The sequence below is a fragment of the Erythrolamprus reginae genome, chromosome Z, assembly GCF_031021105.1.
Source record: "Erythrolamprus reginae isolate rEryReg1 chromosome Z, rEryReg1.hap1, whole genome shotgun sequence".
Taxonomy (NCBI): domain Eukaryota; kingdom Metazoa; phylum Chordata; class Lepidosauria; order Squamata; family Dipsadidae; genus Erythrolamprus; species Erythrolamprus reginae.
The window spans coordinates 59,712,740-59,734,482 of NC_091963.1; the positions used below are offsets into that span (position 1 = coordinate 59,712,740).

The 21,743-nt window shown below is 45.8% G+C and overlaps 1 protein-coding gene across 1 annotated transcript in view; it reads left to right on the top strand.

Moving 5' to 3' along the window:
- The first annotated feature begins 205 nt into the window (after window positions 1-205).
- PDIA4 (protein disulfide isomerase family A member 4) overlaps window positions 206-21,743 on the top strand; it is a 50,148-nt gene continuing 28,610 nt past the window's right edge. Inside the window, exons 1-3 of the mRNA XM_070728026.1 lie at window positions 206-684; window positions 9,337-9,484; window positions 10,920-11,125. Of these exons, the coding sequence (XP_070584127.1) occupies window positions 591-684; window positions 9,337-9,484; window positions 10,920-11,125 (448 nt within the window). The 5' untranslated portion in view covers window positions 206-590. The remainder of the gene's footprint in view (window positions 685-9,336; window positions 9,485-10,919; window positions 11,126-21,743) is intronic.

Genomic DNA, 21,743 nt, shown 5'->3' on the forward strand with positions numbered 1-21,743 from the left:
CTGTTCCTCACAGTCAGACCAATCCGATAGCGATAGGTGTCTTCCCCTCAGCCTAACTGAACCCCGCACCTCCACGCCCCCATTTTCCTTGTCCGCTGTTCTTTTGCTCCACCCTAGGATTTGTTTCTTTCGAAACGAGTGGCAAATCTTGATTGGTAGTTTCCAGGAGACCCAATCCGCGAGAGATACGTCAGTGGAATTTTGCAGTTTTAAAAAAATCCGCACAAACTGAGCATTCAACCGAGGCACTTCACGGGGCTTTCTTTTGTGTTTACCTTCTCTTGCACAGAGAAGATAAGCCGTTGGGGGATGCAAGCGTGATAACGTTCCACTTTCAGAAATTGTCCTCATCCCACCCCACCCCCGCTGAAAGTCACTTCTTAAAACACAACTTTAATTCCTTTCAACATATGTCGCTCTTGGATTGGTTGACTATTCAGGAGTCTCACTGTTTTTCTAGCCAATCAGGGTGCACGACTTCCTGTAAATTCGCCTTCTGGGAAGTAGATGCTTTCTTTTCTTGAGGGAAAAGCGAGAAGGAGGCGCGTTGCTGATAAAAATTGGACGCGAAAGAGGAGGTTGCTGCTGCAATGAACGTCAGAAGAGTGTGCCTGCTAACGTTTATCCTAGCACTGGCGCAGCTTGCTTTACTAGCCAGATGCCATCAGAAGGAAGAAGAGGGAGGTAAGCGTTTTTGTCGAGAAAAAGACCTAACAAAACACCTTTCTCTTGGCTAAAAATGACTTAGCTGAATTAGTTCCTCTTCCAGCTAATGAAATATTTAATTCCTTTCTTGTCGCCGTTATTTAGAGTATGCACATGAAAAAAGCAGAATGCATTTGTTTTTTCATGTAAAAGATTTCAAATTCAAATTGACATCCATAAGCAGGAAAAGCATGCCAGATAGTCATTACTAAGTGATGACTGTCCAGTGTTTGTGTGTGACTGTAGAAAGAAAACAAGAACAGAAATATGCCTAATTGCCTCACCTCTTGCATGCTATGGAAACAAAGTTCTCTGTTGTATACAATCAGCAGGTTTATGCTAGGATATGCCGGTTATTTGTTGTGGCACACAAATTAAAACTCTTGGGATAGTGTGTTTGTTTTCTTTAAATTATATTGATTTAGCCATATGTAATTAAATCTGCCTAACCCTGTAATTAGTTCACTTTGCACAGGGAAATTGCTATAGAAGATAGGATGTATATTGATTTAAAATAGTAAATATTTCTTTCCCCCCTAATTCGTTCCAAAGTTGTATTTAATTTCATCTGTTCAAGGAGGTAGAATAAATCACAATAAATTGTGATTTGTGAAGTGTTATTTAAGAACTTATGAAAAACATGTCACTTCTTAAGTAGTTGTCAGGATAAGTTATGGCTATGGCAGACTGGTGTTTTTTTCCTTTCAAATAATGATAAATTGGATTTAGAAAAGTGGAATATGGTTTTGTATTTTGAAGAGATTCTTTAAGCCTGAAACAGACTGTTTTAACTATTTTGGAAGGATTTAAAATTAGTTTAAAATCTGTTGAGCTCATAATTTTTCCACAAAGACATGTTTTACCAGTTTGAATTTGTGAATTTTTGGAAAATTTGATCAGATGGCATTACTGAAGACATGTTTGTTAATGAAACATTTTATCAATAATTTAGCCTTAATGTATAGTTTCTGAACAATAGTGTTGAGCGAACACATCAAAGTTCGGTTTTGGCGGGTTTGGCCGAACTTGGCGGCAGAGTTCCGGTAAGTTCCCCGAACCCAAATCTGAACCCCAAATATTTTAGCTTTTTTCAAGGTGACCCCCCTGGGAAGGAACATGCATTTAGACTCAGAAACCATCTATACCAAAAATAATTTTATTGATGGGCAGCTGCAGTTATACAATTGTCAGAATTTGAACCCAAACTACACACAAATTTTTGCATAAAAATAAACCTGAATATATACATACATACATTAATTTTACAGCTGTCGGGGGGGGAGGCGGAGGTGATGTAGGTGGAAGTGGCAGAGAAGGAGGAGGTGGTGGTGGTAGCAAACACTCTAACCACTCACTCAGGTAGTGGCACAGCCAAGTCCCGTCAGATCCACACCTGGTTCATTTTAAAGAATGTAAGTATATCCACATTGTGGATAGGCGGATCCTTTTGTCAGTGATGACCCCTCCTGCGGTGCTGAACACACTCTCAAGCAGGACACTTGCCACAGGGCAGGCCAGCACCTCCAGGGAATAGAGGGCAAGCTCTGGCCACGTGTCCAATTTACCTACCCCAAAATTGAAGGGGGTGGAGGCATCACGAAGTACCATGAGACGCTGGTACTTGTGGCTATGTTCACCCTCCCCAGTGAGGTTTTGCCAGTGCCCCTGCTGCGTTGGCGACTGCGTCATCCTCCGTGTGCCACCACTGAGCCCTCCAAGTCCTGTGGGAACTCTGCCGCTAGTGCATCCACCAGCACACGCTTCTACTCTCTCATTTTGTGCTCCCGCTTGAGTGCTGGGATCAGCACTCTCCGAGTTTTCGGAGAGGGGCGGCATACAAATCAAAATAATAAATAATAAATAATAAATAAAAATAATAAAAGGAGATAATGTTGTTCTTATACCAGGGATCCAGCAGGGCGGCCACCCAGTAACTGGCAGAGGTGACGATGCTGGCTACCCTGGGGTCATTGCGCAGGCACTGGAGCATGTAGTGGCTCATGTGAGCCAGGCTGCCCTGAGTCAAGGAGAGATTGTCAGTAATAGGTCTCTCCTCCTCATGTTGGTGCATGGCAGGGATGGCCTGGCCTGAAAAGTAGTAGCGGTTGGGAACGACGTATTGTGGGACAGCCACTTCCAATTTTTTTTTTAAACTTTCTGTCTCCACCAGGTGATAGGGGAGCATTTCAAATGCCAGCAGCTTTGAAATGCTGGCATTAAGGGCCTGGGCTCGTGGGTGAGATGGGCCAAATGTCTGCTTTCTCTCCAAAGTTTGAGGGATAGGGAGCTGAAAGTTTCTGTGGGACGGCATGGACAGGCTTGGCGATGGTGGTGGTGCTGCTGTTGGTGCAGGTGGTGTTGGTGGTGATCCTACATTGTCCCTTTGAAGAGAGACAGGTGGCCTTGTTGTTGGGGAGGCGGTGGCAGGGGCTGAGGCAACAATAGCAGAAGAGGAAGACCCAGGCGTTTGAATACTTTGAAGTGAAGGTATTGCTGCCACCGAAGCTCATGTTTTGTATTCAGGTGCCTGGTCATGCAGGTGGTGCTGAGATTATTAACACCGCTTCCTTGCTTCAGGGACTGGTGGCAGAGCGTGCAAATGACCTTTGTCTTGTCATCTGTAAGCTGTTTGAAAAAATGCCACGCTGGTGAGATTCTTTGTGGCACATGTGGTGCGCTTGGTCCCTGGCCAAGGTGGGCCGTAGTACCAGCAGACTGAGCGCTGAGGGTTTTCACCCTTCTCCCTCTTCTGCTGGCTGCCTGGGGCTGTGGGATCACCACAGTCCCTTCCTCCTCTGAACTCTGCCGGTTTTCGGTCCACGTGGTATCTAGCACCTCGTCATCACCCTTGGCATCTTCTTCCACCCACTCTTCCCTGCTAGCCTCCCTCTCAGCCTCAACATTGCAATTAGCTGCAGGAGCGGGGATTTGGGTCTCATCATCCTCCATCGTGGTCTTCCCCGATGATGCCCTGGACACCTCCTCGTTCTCCAGTAGAAGTTCTTGGGCATCTGGAAGCCCAAGGTCTGCAACTGGGAATGGGGCAGGTGGACAGCTCATGGCATCCCAGATAGAAGTGTCATCAAAGAGCATTAAAGACTCCACTGCTTGTGGCTGAGATGGCCTTGCTGCTTTGAAGGGGGGTGATAAGGAGGGCTCTGAACTCGCGGCTGAGGTGGAGTGGGTGGAAGGCAATACCATGGAACTGGTAGCACTGTGTGCAATATTAACTCCAACTGCCTCGACTTCTTCTTGCCTCACCACTCTGGAAGCAGTTTTGGGGCCTGCCAATATAGGCCCCAAATTCAGGTGCCTGCTTGCACCACAGGAAGAGATATGAGGCGCAGATGTTACACAACCTCTCCCTGCCCCTGCAGCACCAGCTCCATCACCACCAGCAGCACCACGGCTACGTCCCTTTTTTGCGGTTTTCGTCATGGTTGAAGCCCTGCAGTGACCCTGGCCCAAGAAAATTGGGAACAGAAGAAGATGCGGCATTCAGAATTAAATGCCCTGTAAAAATTAAATGCCCAGACAGCAGTAGAGCCCTTGTATTAGGCATAAAAAACAGTAAATTCACAGATAAAGGAAGTGGCCCTCTGTTTGACCCAAAATTAAATACCTAGACAGCACTAGTGGCCTTTTATTAGAAAAAAGAAATGCAGAGAAAGGAAGTGGCCCCGTGTTTGACCCAAAATTAAATTGACAGAGAGCAGTAGCAGCCAGTTAAAAATGACCCCCCAGTTTTAATCTCTGGTATGCCTAGATCTATCATTGCTACGTGAACTTTTCCAACCAAGTCTGCACATAGGACAATTCTATGGTTGAGAAATCTCCCCAATCTATAGTGGCCCTGTGTTTGATCCAAAATTAAATTGACAGAGAGCATTAGTGGCTTTTTATTAGATAGAAAAAAGAAATGCAGAGAAAGGAAGTGGCTCCGTGTTTGACCCAAAATTAAATTTATTTATTTTATTAATATTTTTATTGATTTTTTACAATATAAGACTCACACAACATAAAAAAAGTGTTTTGTGAATTGTGCCCACCACCAGACAAACATTCATACCACACTACCAAATCAGGGGTATTTCTTGTATAAACCATTTTAACCCAAGAGCAAAGTATCTATTTACATATTATAAAATGATTCCAATTTGTTTCTTTTAGCTTGATCTCAGATTCTACTTGCCATATATCGTCTTAACTTGTCCCATCGTCCCATCAGTTGTTGCAAGTCAGTTTCATTAACCAAATTCATCCTTTTATCCATAATCTCAAATTGAATGTGGTCCACCATGTACCGGTACCAATTTTGCATTGTCCATTTTGTCGTATCCTTCCAACCCAAGACTATTACCGCCTGAGCGCTTTCTATCACTGCTTGTTTTATTTCTCTAAATTCTCCCATTGCATTACTTTTGACTAATACTGCCATTTCCTTAGTAATTATCCATTGTATATTTAACATCCTATTAATATCCTCTTGCACTTTTTGCGAAATATTCTGCACTACCGGGCATTCCCAAAACATATGCATTCTGCTAAAAGTATGCGAGTTGAACGGGTGTGTAATACCACTTATGTAATATTTTCCTTCTCATTTTTCTAACTCTTGTATTCTTAGTTTTCCTTATATTCTCCACTATATTATTCATCTCTTGCACATCTACTTGTATCTCACTTTGCCACCATTTAGTCAATCCTTGGATCACATCCCCGTCTGACTGCATTAACATCTTATATATATTACTTGCTTGCACCTTGGTACCCTCACTTTTTTCTCTTATTTTCTCTAACGCTATCTCTTCCCTAAATAGTGCTTCTTTATTCTCCCTTTCATTCAGATATTTACATATTGCATTTGTAGCCATCTTCCCTTACCCAACCACCATTCTATACGATTTCTGCTTGGCCTCCCATCCTTCTCATATAACTGTTCTATCTTAGTTATCCCTCTCCCATTCAATTCTCCTATAACCCTATTTAAATTTGTTTTGTTATCTCTATTTATTACATATAGCGATGACAGTTTTGATTTATATAATCCAATTTCCCCTGCCATTTTTTCCCAATTTCCATAATCCCTTTCATGGGACCTATTAATTTATCTAAGTCACTCCTATTCTACCTTATAAAAATTAATTCTCTATTCTTCATTCCATTTATCTGTTTTTCCAATTTCACCCATTTATTTTCAAATAATTGCAACTCCATTAATCTTTCAATTTGAAATGCTTCTCTATACCAGCGTTTCCCAACCGGTGTGCCGCGGCACACTAGTGTGCTGCGAGACACGGTCAGGTGTGCCGCGAAGCTCCTAGGGAAGCTCCAGCTGGGTGGGGCGCTGCCGGCGCCTCCGACCTGGAGCTCCCACTCGCAGCTGTCCCCCGGCTCCTGCCCATTGCCGCAGTTTCCGGCGCTCTCCTGCTGGGCCCCAAAGAAGGAAGGCGGGAAAAAGGAGAGCTTCATTTTTTGCACCTCCTTTTTCCTGCCTTCCTCCTTTGGGGCCCAGCAGGAGAGCTCCAGAAACCGCGGCATCGGGCAGGAGCGAGTGGGAGCTCGGAGGCACCGGCAGCGCCCTGCCCAGCTGGAGTTCCCTGGCGTCGGCGGTAAGTGTCCTTTGGGGCCCGGCGAGAGGGCACTGGCGGTGGGAGCGAGAGGGTGCCGGCTGCAGCGGCCCCAGGCGGTTGCAGGGAGATGGGGGCGGCGAGAGGGAGCTCCAGGGTGGAGGCACCGATGGTGGCGGTTGGACGTGCTGCTGGACGCCGTACATGCTGGCGCTGTGGGGCTGGCATATACGGCGTCCAGCTGCCGGCGTCAGGGCTCCCACTCGCAGTCAGCCGAGAGAGAGAGAAAGAAAGAGAGACATAGCAAGAGAGGCAGAGAGAGAGAGAGAAAGAGAGACATAGCAAGAGAGACACAGAGAAAGAGAGACAGAAAGAGAGAGAGAAAGAAAGAAAGAGAGACATAGCAAGAGAGACAGAGAGAGAGAGAGAAAGAGAGACAAAGAGAGAGAGAAAGAGACATAGCAAGAGAGGCAGAGAGAGAAAGAAAGAGAGACATAGCAAGAGAGACAGAGAAAGAGAGAGAGAAAGAAAGAAAGAGAGGCAGAGAGAGAGAAAGAAAGAGACATATAGCAAGAGACAGGGAAAGAGAGAGAGAGCAAGAAAGGGAAAAAAGCAAGAAAGAGATAGCAAGAGAGACAGAGAGAGAAAGAGCAAGGGAGAGAGAAAGACATAGAGGAAGAGAAGGAGGGAGAGATAAAGAGAGCAAAAAAGAGAGGAAGAAAGAGGGATGGAGAGAAAGAAAGAAGGAAAGGAAGGTAGAGAGAGAAATAGGGAGAAATAGAGCGAAAGGGAGGAAGAGAGAGATTTTTTTTGTCCAAACTTTTCTTTAGCGCCCCCCCCCCCCCCGTTCAATGTTCCACAGGATTTTGAAAATATGAATAATGTGCCGCGGCTCAAAAAAGGTTGGGAAACACTGCTCTATACAACTCCAAACAAGGAATCCCCATCCACCCTCTTTTTCATTCACTATTAACCGCTTTTTCCTTATTCTCAGTCTCTTATCTTCTTCAACCCAATAATTAATTTTTTTATCCCACTCTCTAAACTTGGATGCTAATAAACCCCTTGGCAATACCTGAAACAGGTACATCATTTTGGGAACTATCATCATTTTTAATGCTCTTATTTTAGCCATTCTCCTTAGCTTTTTCTCTTTCCAGCTCCTCATCTGTTTCAACCTTTTTCTCCATGTTTGTCTATAATTCACCTCCGATTTTTGCTGAGTTTCTCAATAACCGAATTCCCAAATATTTAATTTTCTTTAATCCTAACTTCAACCCTGATTCTTTCCTAATTTCTATCTGCTATCTCGGACCTGTATTTAAACACATAATGTCTGATTTTTCCATACTGACCAACAATCCCGATTCCTGTTTAAACTCTTGCAAAATATTTCTTATGCCATTAATCATCTCCATCAGGGTCTGAGTCAATATAATTGCATCATCTGCAAATAGGTTTAGTTTCATTTTTAATTCCCCTATTTTATATCCTACCTAAGTATTGTCTTGTCTTATCTTATTAGCTAATTAGCACATCAGGTATTAACATTAGACATTAGACACTAACACATGACCCAAAATTAAATTGACAGAGAGCAGTAGCACAAAATGGCACAATTGGGATATGCCCCTTTTCGGTGGCAGCCAACCCAAGATGCAGCGAGGCAGGCCACACCAAAAATCTTTCACTTTGTTTGTCTTGGGTGGCTAGCTGGATCTGCCCTCAGGAAGAAAATGGCACAGTTGGGATATGCCCCCTTTCAGTGGCAGCCAGCCCCAGATGCAGCGAGGCAGGCCACACCAAAATCTTTCACTTTGTTTGTCTTGGGTGGCTATCTGGATCTGCCCTCAGGAAGAAAATGGCACAGTTGGAATATGCCCCTCTTCAGTGGCACCCAGCCCCAGATGCAGCGAGGCAGGCCACACCAAAATCTTTCACTTTGTTTGTCTTGGATGGCTAGCTGGATCTGCCCTCAGGAAGAAAATGGCACAGTTGGGATATGCCCCTTTTCAGATGCAGGGAAACTGCCCCCCCCCCCAAAAAAAATCTCTCCTTTTTTTGTCTTGGAGGCCTAGGTGATCTGACCTTTGGAAGACAATGGCACAGTTGAGATATGTTCACTTTCAGTGGCAGCCGCCACCAGATGCAGCCTAGGTGATCTGACCATAGAAATCTCCCAACCCATCTCTCCCTCTCAGTAGCAGCAACAGCACTGTCCCTAACTAAGGCAGAGCTCTTTTAATGGTGCTGGGGCGCATGGTCCTGCCTTTTATATAGGTAGGGTCAGATGTCCCGCCAGGCCAATCACAGCCATGCATCTGGCTGGCCAATCACTGGCAAGCAGGATGCATGGCCAATCACAGCCATGGTCCTTGCGTTTCCTGCCCAGATACAGCATGGCTTCAGCTTACAACATGGCTGTTGATTGGCGTATCGCAGGGTTCGTTCGAACGCTGAACCTGAACACGGACTTTAAAAAAAAGTCCGGGTTCAGGTTTGGTATGCCGAACACCGCAAATTCTGCATGGACCTGAACTATGCAAGTTTGGTTCGCCCAACACTACTAAAGAAGTCTCAGCTATTAATACTAATTGTGGAAGTTATAGGTTAAAATGAAAGATTCCTTCCTTTAGAAAATGACCAACGTTTTTGATATGCAGTTTATTGTATGGTAACCCCTGGTTTCATAATTTTCTTCACCAAAACACTATTATAATTTGCACTTATTTTGTACTAAGCTTCATGTAAAAATGCATTACCTACCAAATGTTAGATAAAATTAATGCTTTCCAGATCTTTAATAAGTTCCAACAATCAGGAAATACTGAACTTCTTCAGCATTGGGGATTCAGAAGCTGTGCAAAAGTGCACGAAGAGCACAACTGATGTTTTGAAGAACTACAATTGGGGAAAAGATAGTATGATATTTGCTTGCAGAGTCTCTTATGATCCATTCTAAACATTTGGGTATTACTTACATAAGTTGGTAGCAATGCATTTCAGGTGCATTGTAATGCAACATTTACAGATATGAGAAATCTGCATTTCTTTAAATTAGATTCTGTTGACAGTGAAGAAACTGATGATGAAGAAGAAGACAATTCAGAAGTAGAAGAAGAAAATGGTGTTTTAGTGTTGAATGATGCAAATTTTGACAGTTTTGTTGAAGGCAAAGATACTGTACTTCTGGAGTTTTATGCTCCCTGGTAAGCATGATATTTTTGCTTCTTCATTTACAGGATAAGTAGTAGTCCTTCACTTAAGACCATACAGTGGAACCCCGACATAAGAGCTGCTCTACTTAAGAGCAACTCGAGATAAGAGCTGGGAGGGGAGAGATATTTTTGTTCTACTTACAAGCCCAAATTCGAGATACAAGCGCCAAGGAGCTGTCTCCTGAAGCCAAACGCTAACTTCCGCGTTCGGCTTCAGGAGACAGCTGCGAAGCGGCGCGCGTGTTTTAAAAGGTTGCAGCCAGCCTGGGGGGCTCGGGGGGGTGCTTGCAGCTTTCTTTCTTGCTCTTTTTCTTTCTCTCTTTTACCTTCCCTTCCTCTATTTCTTCTTTTCTTTCTCCTTCCCACCTTCTTCCCTCCCTCCCTCCCTTCACTCATTCCTCTCTTACTCTCCCCTTTCATAAGTTTCCTTGCTTCCTTCCTCTGTTCCTGTCCCTTCCCCCTTTCTTTCTTTCTTTCTTTCTTTCTTTCTTTCTTTCTTTCTTTCTTTCTTTCTTTCTTTCTTGCTCTTTTTCTTTCTCTCTTTTACCTTCCCTTCCTCTATTTCTTCTTTTCTTTCTCCTTCCCACCTTCTTCCCTCCCTCCCTCCCTTCACTCATTCCTCTCTTACTCTCCCCTTTCATAAGTTTCCTTGCTTCCTTCCTCTGTTCCTGTCCCTTCCCTCTTTCCTTCCTTCCCACCCTCCGTCCATTCATTCACCCATTCCTCTCTTGATCGCTTAAAGCCGGTCCCTGGTGCAAAAAGGGTTGGGGACCTCTGTCCTACAGGATTGGGTGGCAGAGAAGTTGAACATATGTAAATTTAAAAGTTTAAGAAAGTTTACAAGTTAAGTGAAAGAAACTTCATTATTCATTTATATGTACATGTACATTTCTTCATTAAAAACATGTCTTTCTGCATAATTTAGACTAACTTTGTGAGTTTTTTGAGGGCTGGAACCAATTAAAATTATTTACATTAATTCCTATGGGGAAAAGTCGTTCGAGATAAGAGCTGCTCGACTTAAGAGCCCAGGTCCGGAACGAATTAAACTCGTATCTCGAGGTACCACTGTAGTTGCAATTCAAACTTACATTTCTAAGTGATATAGCTAAGAGAGTTTCACACAATTTTTAAACTTTATTTTGCTGTGATTAAGAAAATCACAACGATTATTAAGTGAACTATATCTGGCTTCTCTGTTGATTCTGCTTGTGGGATGTTACATGGGATAGTTATAAATAATGATCACCATGACCCTGGAATGCTGCAGTAATCAAAAATACAAGCTGCTTGTGAGTAATCCAAAATTTGATCACATGGGATGCTGCAGTAATAAGTGTAAGGACCGGTCGTAAATGACTATTTTCAGTACTAGCATAACTACATTTGGACTCTCTGAGTCAAGTTTACTCTCTCATTTTTTTAGGTGTGGGCACTGTAAGCAATTTGCTCCAGAATATGAAAAAATAGCCAGAACATTAAAAGAAAATGATCCACCTATTCCTGTTGCTAAAATAGATGCTACATCAGCCTCTAGTTTGTCAAGTCGTTTTGATGTTAGTGGTTATCCGGCCATCAAAATTCTGAAGAAAGGACAACCAATAGATTATGATGGTTCAAGAACAGAAACTGGTAGGTAATAACTTATTTAGAATCAAGGTACAATTTATTCCAAATGCACAAAATTTCCTTGATGATTAAAAAAACCTTTTAATAATAATAACACACCATTCTCAAATGCTAGAGTCAGAAAGATGGGGGGAAGGTTAGTCCCCCCCATGCCTGGCGGCATAAATGGATCTTTAACATCTTTGCGGAACGCAAGGAGGGTGGGGGCAATTCGAATCTCTGGGGCAGTTGATTCCAGAGAGCCAGGGCAGCCACAGAGAAGGCTCTACCCCTAGGTCCCGCCAGACGGCATTGTTTAGTCAACGGGACCTGGATAAGGCCAACTCTGTGGAACTTAATTGGCCGCTGGGATTCGTGCGGCAGAAGACAGTCCCGTAGGTATTCTGGTCTGATGTCATGTAGGGCTTTATAGGTCATAAAACCAAAACGTTTATAATAACTTAAATGTGAAATATGTTTTTTATCAACTACTAGCCAAATACCTGTCATTTCGATGATGGAGTAAACGTACCTGCGTACCTTACATCCAGGCATCTTTTGAAAAGATAAAATTCCTTTTGATTTATCCTGCATGATTTAGTATTGTAATTCTTTTATCACTTACTGCTGCTACATGATATAATTAATGTTAACCGCCTGATGCTCTGTATTTCCATTTATCTTTCTATAGTTAAAGATAAATTACAGACATTGGAATTGTGACCATACATTTCTATCTCTTCATATTTTACAATGAAGAATATTCCATGAAAGTCAAACTTTTAAAACATAAATTGTTAGATCTTACATATAAAAGCCAAATTTGATTCAATTACATAGTAACAAGAAGTCTTCTCATGCTTGTAATTTATTGATTGATTATGATTGTGAAATTTCCCAAATCTAGCAGTCAAGCTTATGGAAATCTTCTGCCTGGTTGTGGTATAGAATGGATGCTAACATATATATTTGACAAAGGAAAAGCCAAAATATTTTTCTTTCAAAAACATTTCCACTTCTTATATATTTATCCTGCTCACTCCTGGTGAAGAGAGAATTTTTCTAACCTTCCACTTGTAAAATTATGAATAATTTTGACCTATAAAGCCCTTCATGGCATCGGACCAGAATATCTCCGGGACCGCCTTCTGCCGCACGAATCCCAGTGACAGATTAGGTCCCACAGAGTTGGCCTTCTCCGAGTCCCGTCGACTAAACAATGTCGTCTGGCGGGTCCCAGGGGAAGAGCCTTCTCTGTGGCGGCCCCGACTCTCTGGAACCAGCTCCCTCCGGAGATTAGAACTGCCCCCACCCTCCTTGCCTTTCGTAAACTCCTTAAAATCCACCTCTGCCGTCAGGCATGGGGGAATTGAGCCCCCCCCCGGGCCTATACAATTTATGTATGGTATGTTTGTGTGTATGTCTGTTTTAATCATGGTTTTTTTAAAAGTTTTTAAAATTTATTAGATTTGTTATGAATTGTTTCATTGTATGCTGTGAGCCGCCCTGAGTCTATGGAGAGGGGCAGGATACAAATCTAATAAAAAATAAATAAATAATAAATCAAACCATTATTTTATTAATTCATATTTGAATTTTTCCATAGACTGAGTAGTAGCACTTTTGCTTCATTTACTTGCCGATCATAATTACAACTATCAACTATATCACATTTTGTTTTTTAAAATGAAATAAAACGTTTGCTTTGGTATCTTGCCACGAATGGGGCCACTTCCAAACTTGTAATAACATATCCTTAGCTGTTATTTGTGCCGGATGCGGAGAAAGAACACGGACAACATATAGCTGGAATTAAATGGGGCCACTTTATTGCATAAACCAAAAACATTTAAATATATTTATAAATGGCATGGACCTGCAGAGGTCACTAAATAACTTTGGGACAGAAAAAATTCTCCATAACATTTATTTATTTTATTTATTTATTGGATTTGTATGCCGCCCCTCTCCGTGGAGTCAGGGCGGCTAACAACAGTGACAAAAACAGAATGTAAAAATCCAATACTAAAACAGCTAAAAACCCTTGTTATAAAACCAATCATACATACAAACATACCATGCATAAATTGTAGAAGCCTAGGGGGAAAGATTATCTTAGTTCCCCCATGCCTGACGGCAGAGGTGGGTTTTGAGCTTACGAAAGGCAAGGAGAGTGGGGGCTATTCTAATCTCTGGGGGGAGTTGGTTCCAGAGGGCCGGGGCCGCCACAGAGAAGGCACTTCCCCTGGGCCCCGCCAACCAACATTGTTTAGTTGACGGGACCCGGAGAAGGCCCACTCTGTGGGACCTAACTGGTCGCTGGGATTCGTGCGGCAGAAGGCGGTCTCTGAGATAATCTGGCCCGGTGCCCTGAAGGGCATTATATGTCATAACCAACACTTTGAATTGTGACCGGAAACTGATCGGCAACCAATGCAGACTGCGGAGTGTTGGTGTGACATGGGCATATTTAGGGAAGCCCATGATTGCTCTCACAGCTGCATTCTGCACGATCTGAAGTTTCCGAACACTTTTCAAAGGTAGTCCCATGTAGAGAGCGTTACAGTAGTCGAGCCTCGAGGTGATGAGGGCATGAGTGACTGTGAGCAGTGACTCCCGGTCCAAATAGGGTCGCAACTGGTGCACCAGGCGGACCTGGGCAAACGCCCCCCTCGCCACTGCTGAAAGATGTTTCTCTAATGTGAGCTGTGGATTGAGGAGGACGCCCAAGTTGCAGACCCTCTCTGAGGGGGTCAATGACTCCCCCCCCCCAGGGTAATGGATGGACAGATGGAATTGTCCTTGGGAGGCAAAACCCACAGCCACTCCGTCTTATCAGGGTTGAGTTTGAGTCTGTTGACACCCATCCAGAACCCATAAGCCTCCAGGCACCGGCACATCACTTCCACTGCACTGACTGGACAAGGGGTGGAGATGTAAAGCTGGGTATCATCTGCATATTGCTGATACCTCACCCCATGCCCTTGGATGATCTTACCCAGCGGTTTCATGTAGATATTAAATAGTAGGGGGGAGAGGACCGACCCCTGAGGCACCGCACAAGGGAGTAACCTAGAGGTCGACCTCTGGCCCCCCACTAACACCAACTGCGACCGACCGGAGAGGTAGGAGGAGAACCACTGAAGAACAGTGCCTCCCACTCCCAACCCCTCCAGCCGGCGCAGAAGGATACCATGGTCGATGGTATCGAAAGCTGCTGAGAAGTCAAGGAGCACCAGGACAGAGGATAAACCCCTGTCCCGGGCCCGCCAGAGATCATCCATCGGAGCAACCAAAGCAGTTTCCGTGCCGTAACCGGGCCTGAATCCTGACTGCTGAGGACCTAGATAATCGGCTTCTTCCAAGGACCGCTGGAGTGGAGCGCCACCACCTTCTCAACAACCTTCCCCATGAAGGAAAGGTTGGAGACTGGGCGGTAGTTGTTAAGAATGGCTAGGTCCAGGGAAGGCTTCTTGAGGAGGGGGCGCACAAGTGCCTCCTTGTAGGGAGCCGGGAAGGACCCCCTCTCCAAAGAACCGTTGACAATCTCATGGACCCAGCTCCGTGTCACCTCCCTGCTGGCCGAAACCAGCCAGGAGGGACATGGATCCAGCAAACAGGTGGCGGAACTCACAGCTCCAATGGCCTTGTCCACTTCATCAGGTGTCACCAGATCAAACTCTTCCCAGACAGATGGACAAGTACGCGCCCCAGTCACCTCGACTGACTCATTGTCAGTTGACTCTGTTTCCCAATTGGAGTCGAGGTCCACCCGGATCCGAGCAATTTTATCAGCGAAAAACGTGTTAAAATCCTCGGCACTACTCTGCAAGGGCTCCCCAACTCCCCCCTGGTTAAGAAGGGAGCGGGTCACCCTAAACAGAGCAGCCGGGCGGGATTCCGCTGATGCAATCAAGGCGGCATGATACGCGCATCTTGCCGCCTTGAGCGCCACTTTGTAAGTCTTAATATGAGCTCTTACAAGTGTTCGACCGGATTCGGACTTACTCTTCCTCCATCGCTTCTCTATACGTCTCTTCTGGCGTTTCAACTCCTGGAGCTCCTCGTTGAACCATGGAGCTCTACGGGGTCTAGTGCCGCGGAATGGTCGCAACGGCGCAATTCGGTCAAGAGCCTCTACAGCAGCCTTATTCCAGGCTTCAGCCAGAGACTGCCGAACTGTGGACGAGTGTATCTGGAATAACCCCAATCGCCTTCTGAAAACCCTCTGGATCCATCAGGCACCTGGGGCGGAACAACCTAATCGGTTCCGCCTCCCTGCGGGGAAGGATTGGAGCCAGGAAGTCAAGCCGCAGTAGGAAATGGTCTGACCATGACAAAGGCACCACTTCTAAGCCCCTTAGTCTCAGACCATTACTCAATTGCCCAGAGAGGAATACCATGTCAGGTGCGTGCCCTCCCTCGTGAGTCGGACCCTGTACTACTTGGGTCAAGTCCATGGCTGTCATGGGGGCCGTGAACTCCTGTGCCAGTCCAGAGGTTTCGCCGAGTGACGGCAGGTTAAAGTCCCCCAAGACAATAAGTCTGGGGAATCCTACCGCCAACCCGGCTACCTCCTCGAGCAGTACAGGCAGGGCTTGTGACACACAGCTGGGAGGCATGTACATGAGAAACAAGCCCACCTGAACCCCTAAGTCCAACTTCACCAGGAGGGACTCGCAACCCGCAATCTCCAGAGCAACGAGTCTACGCAGGCAAAGGCTCTCCCTGGCTATAATAGCCACTTCCCCCCCCCCCTTCCCTGGGGTCGAGGCTGATGCCATATCTGAAACCCGGCTGGGCAAATTTCAGAGAGATGAACTCCTCCCTCCGGGCCCAGCCAGGTTTCAGTTACACATGCCAGGTTAGCCTCTTCATCCAGGATCAAATCCCAGATGAGGAGAGCTTTATTTACCACCAACCAGGCATTGAGTAGCAGCAGCTTGAGCCCAGGGCCAGAATTACACTCATCACCAGTGCACATGGTTGAGCTCACAGAACCAGAACAAGGGATCGTTATTAAGCAGCGATCCCTCGTTCCCCAGGAACGACTAGCTCTGTGGCTCCCGCCATATCTGCCTCTACCCAGCAACACCGGGATATTCTGACCCTCTGCCACCCCAGAGATCGGTGCCCCCTCCCCTCCTGCCTCTCCAACGTCAGGTAGGCTAATTAAATCATTCACACCGTTTCCATTCATTTCATCCATACCAAAATCCCACCCTACCAAAATCACTCATGTCATACATATCACATCCACCCCAATTTTCCATCAAAGTTAAATCCCCCCAATAAATTAATTAAAAAATAATTACTAAAAACTCCATATAAAATCCTATTAATAATTAATATTAAATATCAAATTACTCTAATACTAGAGCACCAATTATTCTAGGTTATTCTTAAAATCTTAATAGAATAATATATTAATTATTAAAAATTGTTAACTTATAAATTATAAAGTGCTAAAAATTTTTAAAGTGCTAAAATATAGGAAATAAATAGGTCAATTGTCCATCAAGTCAGCAATACAACACCAGTTCTAATAGGCGTGTTCTGGAAAAGAGATACGATGTTCAGAAAGAAGTCCTGGCATATTGTTCTTTGGTGCCGGCCACTGCCACTGGCCAGCACTCTCAGGTCTTTTCTCTGGGTCCACAGTCACTTTTCTTCTAATGCTGCAGTATTTCCAAGTTTCCAGTCCTTCAGTTAACATTTCCAGTCCTCTGTGATCCCAGCGCTATCCAGAGCCTCCATGCAACCACAGTATAGTCCGTTGGTGCTCGCGATATACTCCTCCTCCTCCGCTTCCTCGCCTTCTCCCCGACCTCCTTCTCCTCATCAGCGGCCAGTTCAGTTCCTCCATGCAGCCCCCCCCCACCTGTCAGGTCCTCCAACGTCGAACACTCTCACCATTTAGCGTTCCGGCGTCTCAGGTCTGACAGGTGGCACTGGCTGTCTCAATTCGGCTGTCTTAATCATTCTTTCCTTCTAAACTGCAGGCGGCTCTATTTCAGCCATTTTCCGAGCCCCAGCTGATTCCACCACAGAATCTCTGCGGCTAGATAGTCTACAGCAGGGGGCAATAGGATCCTCCCACGCTGGGCACAGGGTATAGGGATAGCTTCCTCTGGGGCTCCAAACCTCCTCTCTGTTCTCTCTGTCTTCCGTCCTCCCGAATGCTGGTCATACACGGGGGGGGGGGTAATGGGCAGCATGCTGCGGTGCTGCAAGTGACAAGCGGCTCAGCCTTGTCCCGTGGTCGCCATTTTTCGAACCCCAGCTGCTTCCTCAACAGAATGTCCACGGCTAAGATGGTCCAAGACAAACGCCACAGAGCAGGGAGCAATAGGATCTTTCCAAGCTGGGTAAAAGGATAGTTTCCTCTGGAACTCAGGCAACAGGCAGCATGCCGCGGCACCGCGAATGACAAGCAGCTCAGTTATGTCTCGCAGTCGCCATTTTCCGGAGCCCAGCAGAGGGAACACGGAACACAGAGCAACAAAGGGGTCCTTCTGGGCAGCAACATTCCTGGGCAACTCTGGGCGTATCTCCTTGCTGAAACAGGCGAAGGGGCCAATGCCTTCACCTGTTACGTGGCCACGCTAAGCATGTGGAAGGGCTCACCGTCCAATCCTCCAGTTATTAATAATTAATAATAATTTATTAGATTTGTATGCCGCCCCTCTCCAAGGACTCGGAGAGGCTCACAACAAGCAATACATATACAAATCCAATATTAAAAACAATTTTTAAAAACCCTGATTAAAAATAATTATACAATCCAGACAAACCATACATAAATCAAAACAGCTAGGGGTATGTCAATTTCCCCATGCCTGCCGACATAGATGTGTTTTCAGGAGTTTGCGAAAGGCAGGGAGGGTAGGGCCAGTCCTAATCTCTGGAGGGAGTTGATTCCAGAGGGCCAAGAGAAGGCTCTTCTCCTGGGTCCCACCAGACAACATTGTTTTGTCGACAGGACCCGGAGAAGGCCAACTCTGTGGGACTTAATCAGTTGCTGGGATTCGTGCAGCAGAAGGCAGTCCCAGAGGTATTCTGGTCCGATGCCATGTAGGGCTTTATAGGTCATAACCAACACTTCGAATTGTGACCGGAAACTGATCGGCAGCCAGTGCAGGTCGCAGAGTGTTATTGAGACATGGGCATATCTGAGAAAGCTCATGATTGCTCTCGCGGCCACATTCTGCATGATCTGAAGTTTCCAAACACTTTTCAAAGGTAGCCCCATGTAGAGAGCGTTGCAGTAGTTGAACCTCGAGGTGATGAGGGCATGAGTGACTGTGAGTAGTGACTCCCTATCCAAATAGGGCCGCAATTGGTGCACCAGGTGAACCTGGGCAAACGTCCTTGTTGCCACAGCTGAAAGATGGTTCTCTAATGTTAGGTGTGGATCGAGGAGGATGCCCAAGTTGTGGACCTTCTCTGAGGGGGTCAATAATTCCCCCTCCCCAGGTGATGGACGGACAGATGGCATTGTCTTTGGGAGGCAAAACCCACAGCCACTCCATCTTGTCAGGGTTGAGCTTCAGCCTGTTGCTACCCATCCAGACCCTAACAGCCTCCAGGCACTGGCACATCACATCCACTGCTTCACCGATGACATGGGGTAGGGATGTACAGCTGGGTGTCAAAAAGACGCGTTATTTTATCTGTAATAGGGGTAGATTTGTTGGAAGATGCACAAAGAATTTGAACACTTTTCTATGCTTATAAATATCCTATAAAATACATGCTTCTTTAGTGTCCCAGAAGAAGATTTACAAACTATATTTGTACTAAATAAATATTTATTGTCTCTGATAAAACATGGAAAGAGGATGCCTCAGGTGCTTTGCTTCATCATTATGTTTACAAAAGATTCCTATTGCACCATGATGGCACGCATTGCCAGAAATGGCATGTAGAACTATCTAAACGTACACAAGAGCTCCAGTAACCAGAAAAGCAGGTGCTAGATATGTGTGGGCCGGGAACATTATTTTCTGGTTTGGTCTTCCAGTTCCTGACATGCATGCACAGGTAAAGACCAGCTAACTTATGTGCATGCAAGCTCCAGAAACTGGAAGATTACCTTTCTGGTATGCTGGGCAGCTACTCTTACAGTTTCCAGGGCTCCTGCACACGTGAAGACCAGCTAGTTGGCATGCCGGAATCCAGAAGAGCAACAGGCGACTGTTTGCATGACTAAAGACGTGGAGAGGGCATCCCGGCGGCTGCTTCCTAGGAGAGCAGAGCTGTCGGTCAAGGCTGGAGCTTCCCTCCCTCCCCACCCAAGCCGCTTGTGCAGCTTCAGTCTGCGGGACTGCCATGCATCCATAGTCCAGAATACCTGGTTGGGTCAGACACGCAGAAGAGCCACAGGTCTAGCCTTTCCTCCATCAGCGAGCCAGGCCATTGGCGGCATGTCCATGCATGAGGAACTTCACTCTCCTCCAGCCTTCCTAGATAGCTCGCCTTTGCAACGGCAGTGGCTCTTCTAGCATCTCTGCCTACATCAGTTTGGAACATGCTCCTACCTGCGAGGAAGATGAAGCATGCATCGATCCCTGCCCCACCATCTCACAGGCAGAAGCGCATTTCAAAATGCTGCCAGAGGCAGCCCAGCCGATACAGTCCCGCTGGATGTGCAAGTACCTGCCTCTCACTTGCGCTCTCTCTCTCTCCCCCTTCCACCCTCTCTCTCTCCTGGCCAAAAGAATGCGCACCAGAGAAAGAATTTCCCAGACAGGAAAGCAAGAACAAGTGGGAGGTGGGTGCACACACACCACGGGACTGACTTGGATCCTCTGGGCTCTGAAATTTGAAACATGCTCCTGCCAAAGAAGAGGCGGCGAGGGCACTAGTGCAGGGCTTGAGTAGCAGACATCCCTGTTGCCACCCTTTGGCTCTGTCCCACACCCCCACATTCCTCGCTTGCCGGCTTAGGCCTCTCATCCTCCACCTGCCCTCCCTGCATCCTTCAAATGGAGGATGCAGGTGAGTAGGTTGCGTGGGAATCCCATGCAGGAACAGGCACTCCTTTCTCAGTGCTGTGTCCACTGATCCTCTCCCACCTCTGACTCGTGCAAAGTGGGATGGGGAAGAAACTGTTGTGGGTTGCCTAAGGAAGCCACCCCTAAATTGCCCCCCCCACTGGGAGATATGCGTCCAAACTTCTAGCCGGGCTCAGTGGCGCTTCCTTGTCTCTTTCAAACATGTTTCTCCCCCTTGACAGAGGGGAGGGCAGTGCATGTAAGACACAGCACCAGGAGAAGGAACCTTTTGGCTGCACACAAGAAATCTCTCTCTTTAAAACTCCACCAGAAGTGAGTATTCATGAGACTCTTGGAACTAAATGGAAAGATTCCTTGCATTCATCATGCAGCCAAAAGATTCCTTTTTTCTTGGTGCTCTTGCATGTACTCTTCCCCAACCCCCAATTCCCTCACCCACTGAAAGAGAGATGGGCGCGTTTGAGAAAAAGGAAGCGTGTGTCCGGCTGCTTCTGCCACTGAGCCTGCCTAGATGTTTGGCTGTCAGCTCTTCCTCAGGCAGCCTGCAAGAGTTTCTTCCCCCTCCAACTTCACTTGAGAGCTGGAGGTGGGGGAGGACCAGTGGACATAACACCAGGAACACGATGGAGCTATGGTACAAGTCCTATGTAGGATGCACGTCTCATGGCCTACTCCTTCCAACCTGCCACCCCCAAATTGTGCCCCACTGCGAGATATTTATTTATTTATTTATTTATTCGACTTCTATGCCGCCCAATCCTGAACGACTCAGGGCGAATTACAAAAATGATATAAGTACAGTAAAAATAAATTCAAAACAGTAAAAGAAGTCGAACAGTTAGCTAAAGTTAAAACAAACTTAAAAAGTTATGCATCCTACCTGACGACTCCATCATGTTCCTCAGTATTGTGTCCAGAGAAGTCCATAGTAAAAGAAAACTTGCGAGTTCGAGAAGTTTGATTGAATTTGGAAGAAGTTTTCATTTACAATGGGCTTCCTTGGACAAAACACCAAGGAATGCAACAGAGCTACAAGTATCAGGTAGGACATGCATCTCACAGTCCAGCCCATCCCCTGCCCCAGATACCCAAACTGCACCCCCCCAATATGAGATGCACGTCTACTGGAGTTTGGCAGCTCTGTGGTTTCTCTTGGTTGGTTTGTTTAGGGGGAAAAACATTGCATTCTACGGAAACTCTTCTTGCAAAGGCGAGCAATTAACTTCTTGCAGCAAGAGTTTCTATATCGTGCAAGTTTTTTCCCTAACTAGACTAGCTGAGAGAAACCACAGAGTTGCCAAACTCCAGTAAGACACACATCTTGTGCCGAAACCGATCTGCCATCCCACCGTGAGACGTGCCTCCTACCTGACACTTGTAGCTCCATCATGTTCCTCGGTGTTGTGACCAGAGGAGCCCATTGTAAATGAAAACGTCTCATGAGTTAAGTTTGAACTTGCGAGAAGTTTTCTTTTACAATGGATCTTCTCTGGACAGAATGCTAAGGAATGCAATGGAGCTACAAGTATCAGGTAGGATGTGCATCTCGCCCAACATATCCCACCTGACAAAAATGAGTCTCTGTGAGATTCATCACACCACTGGCCCTGCCTGCTGGAGCAGGA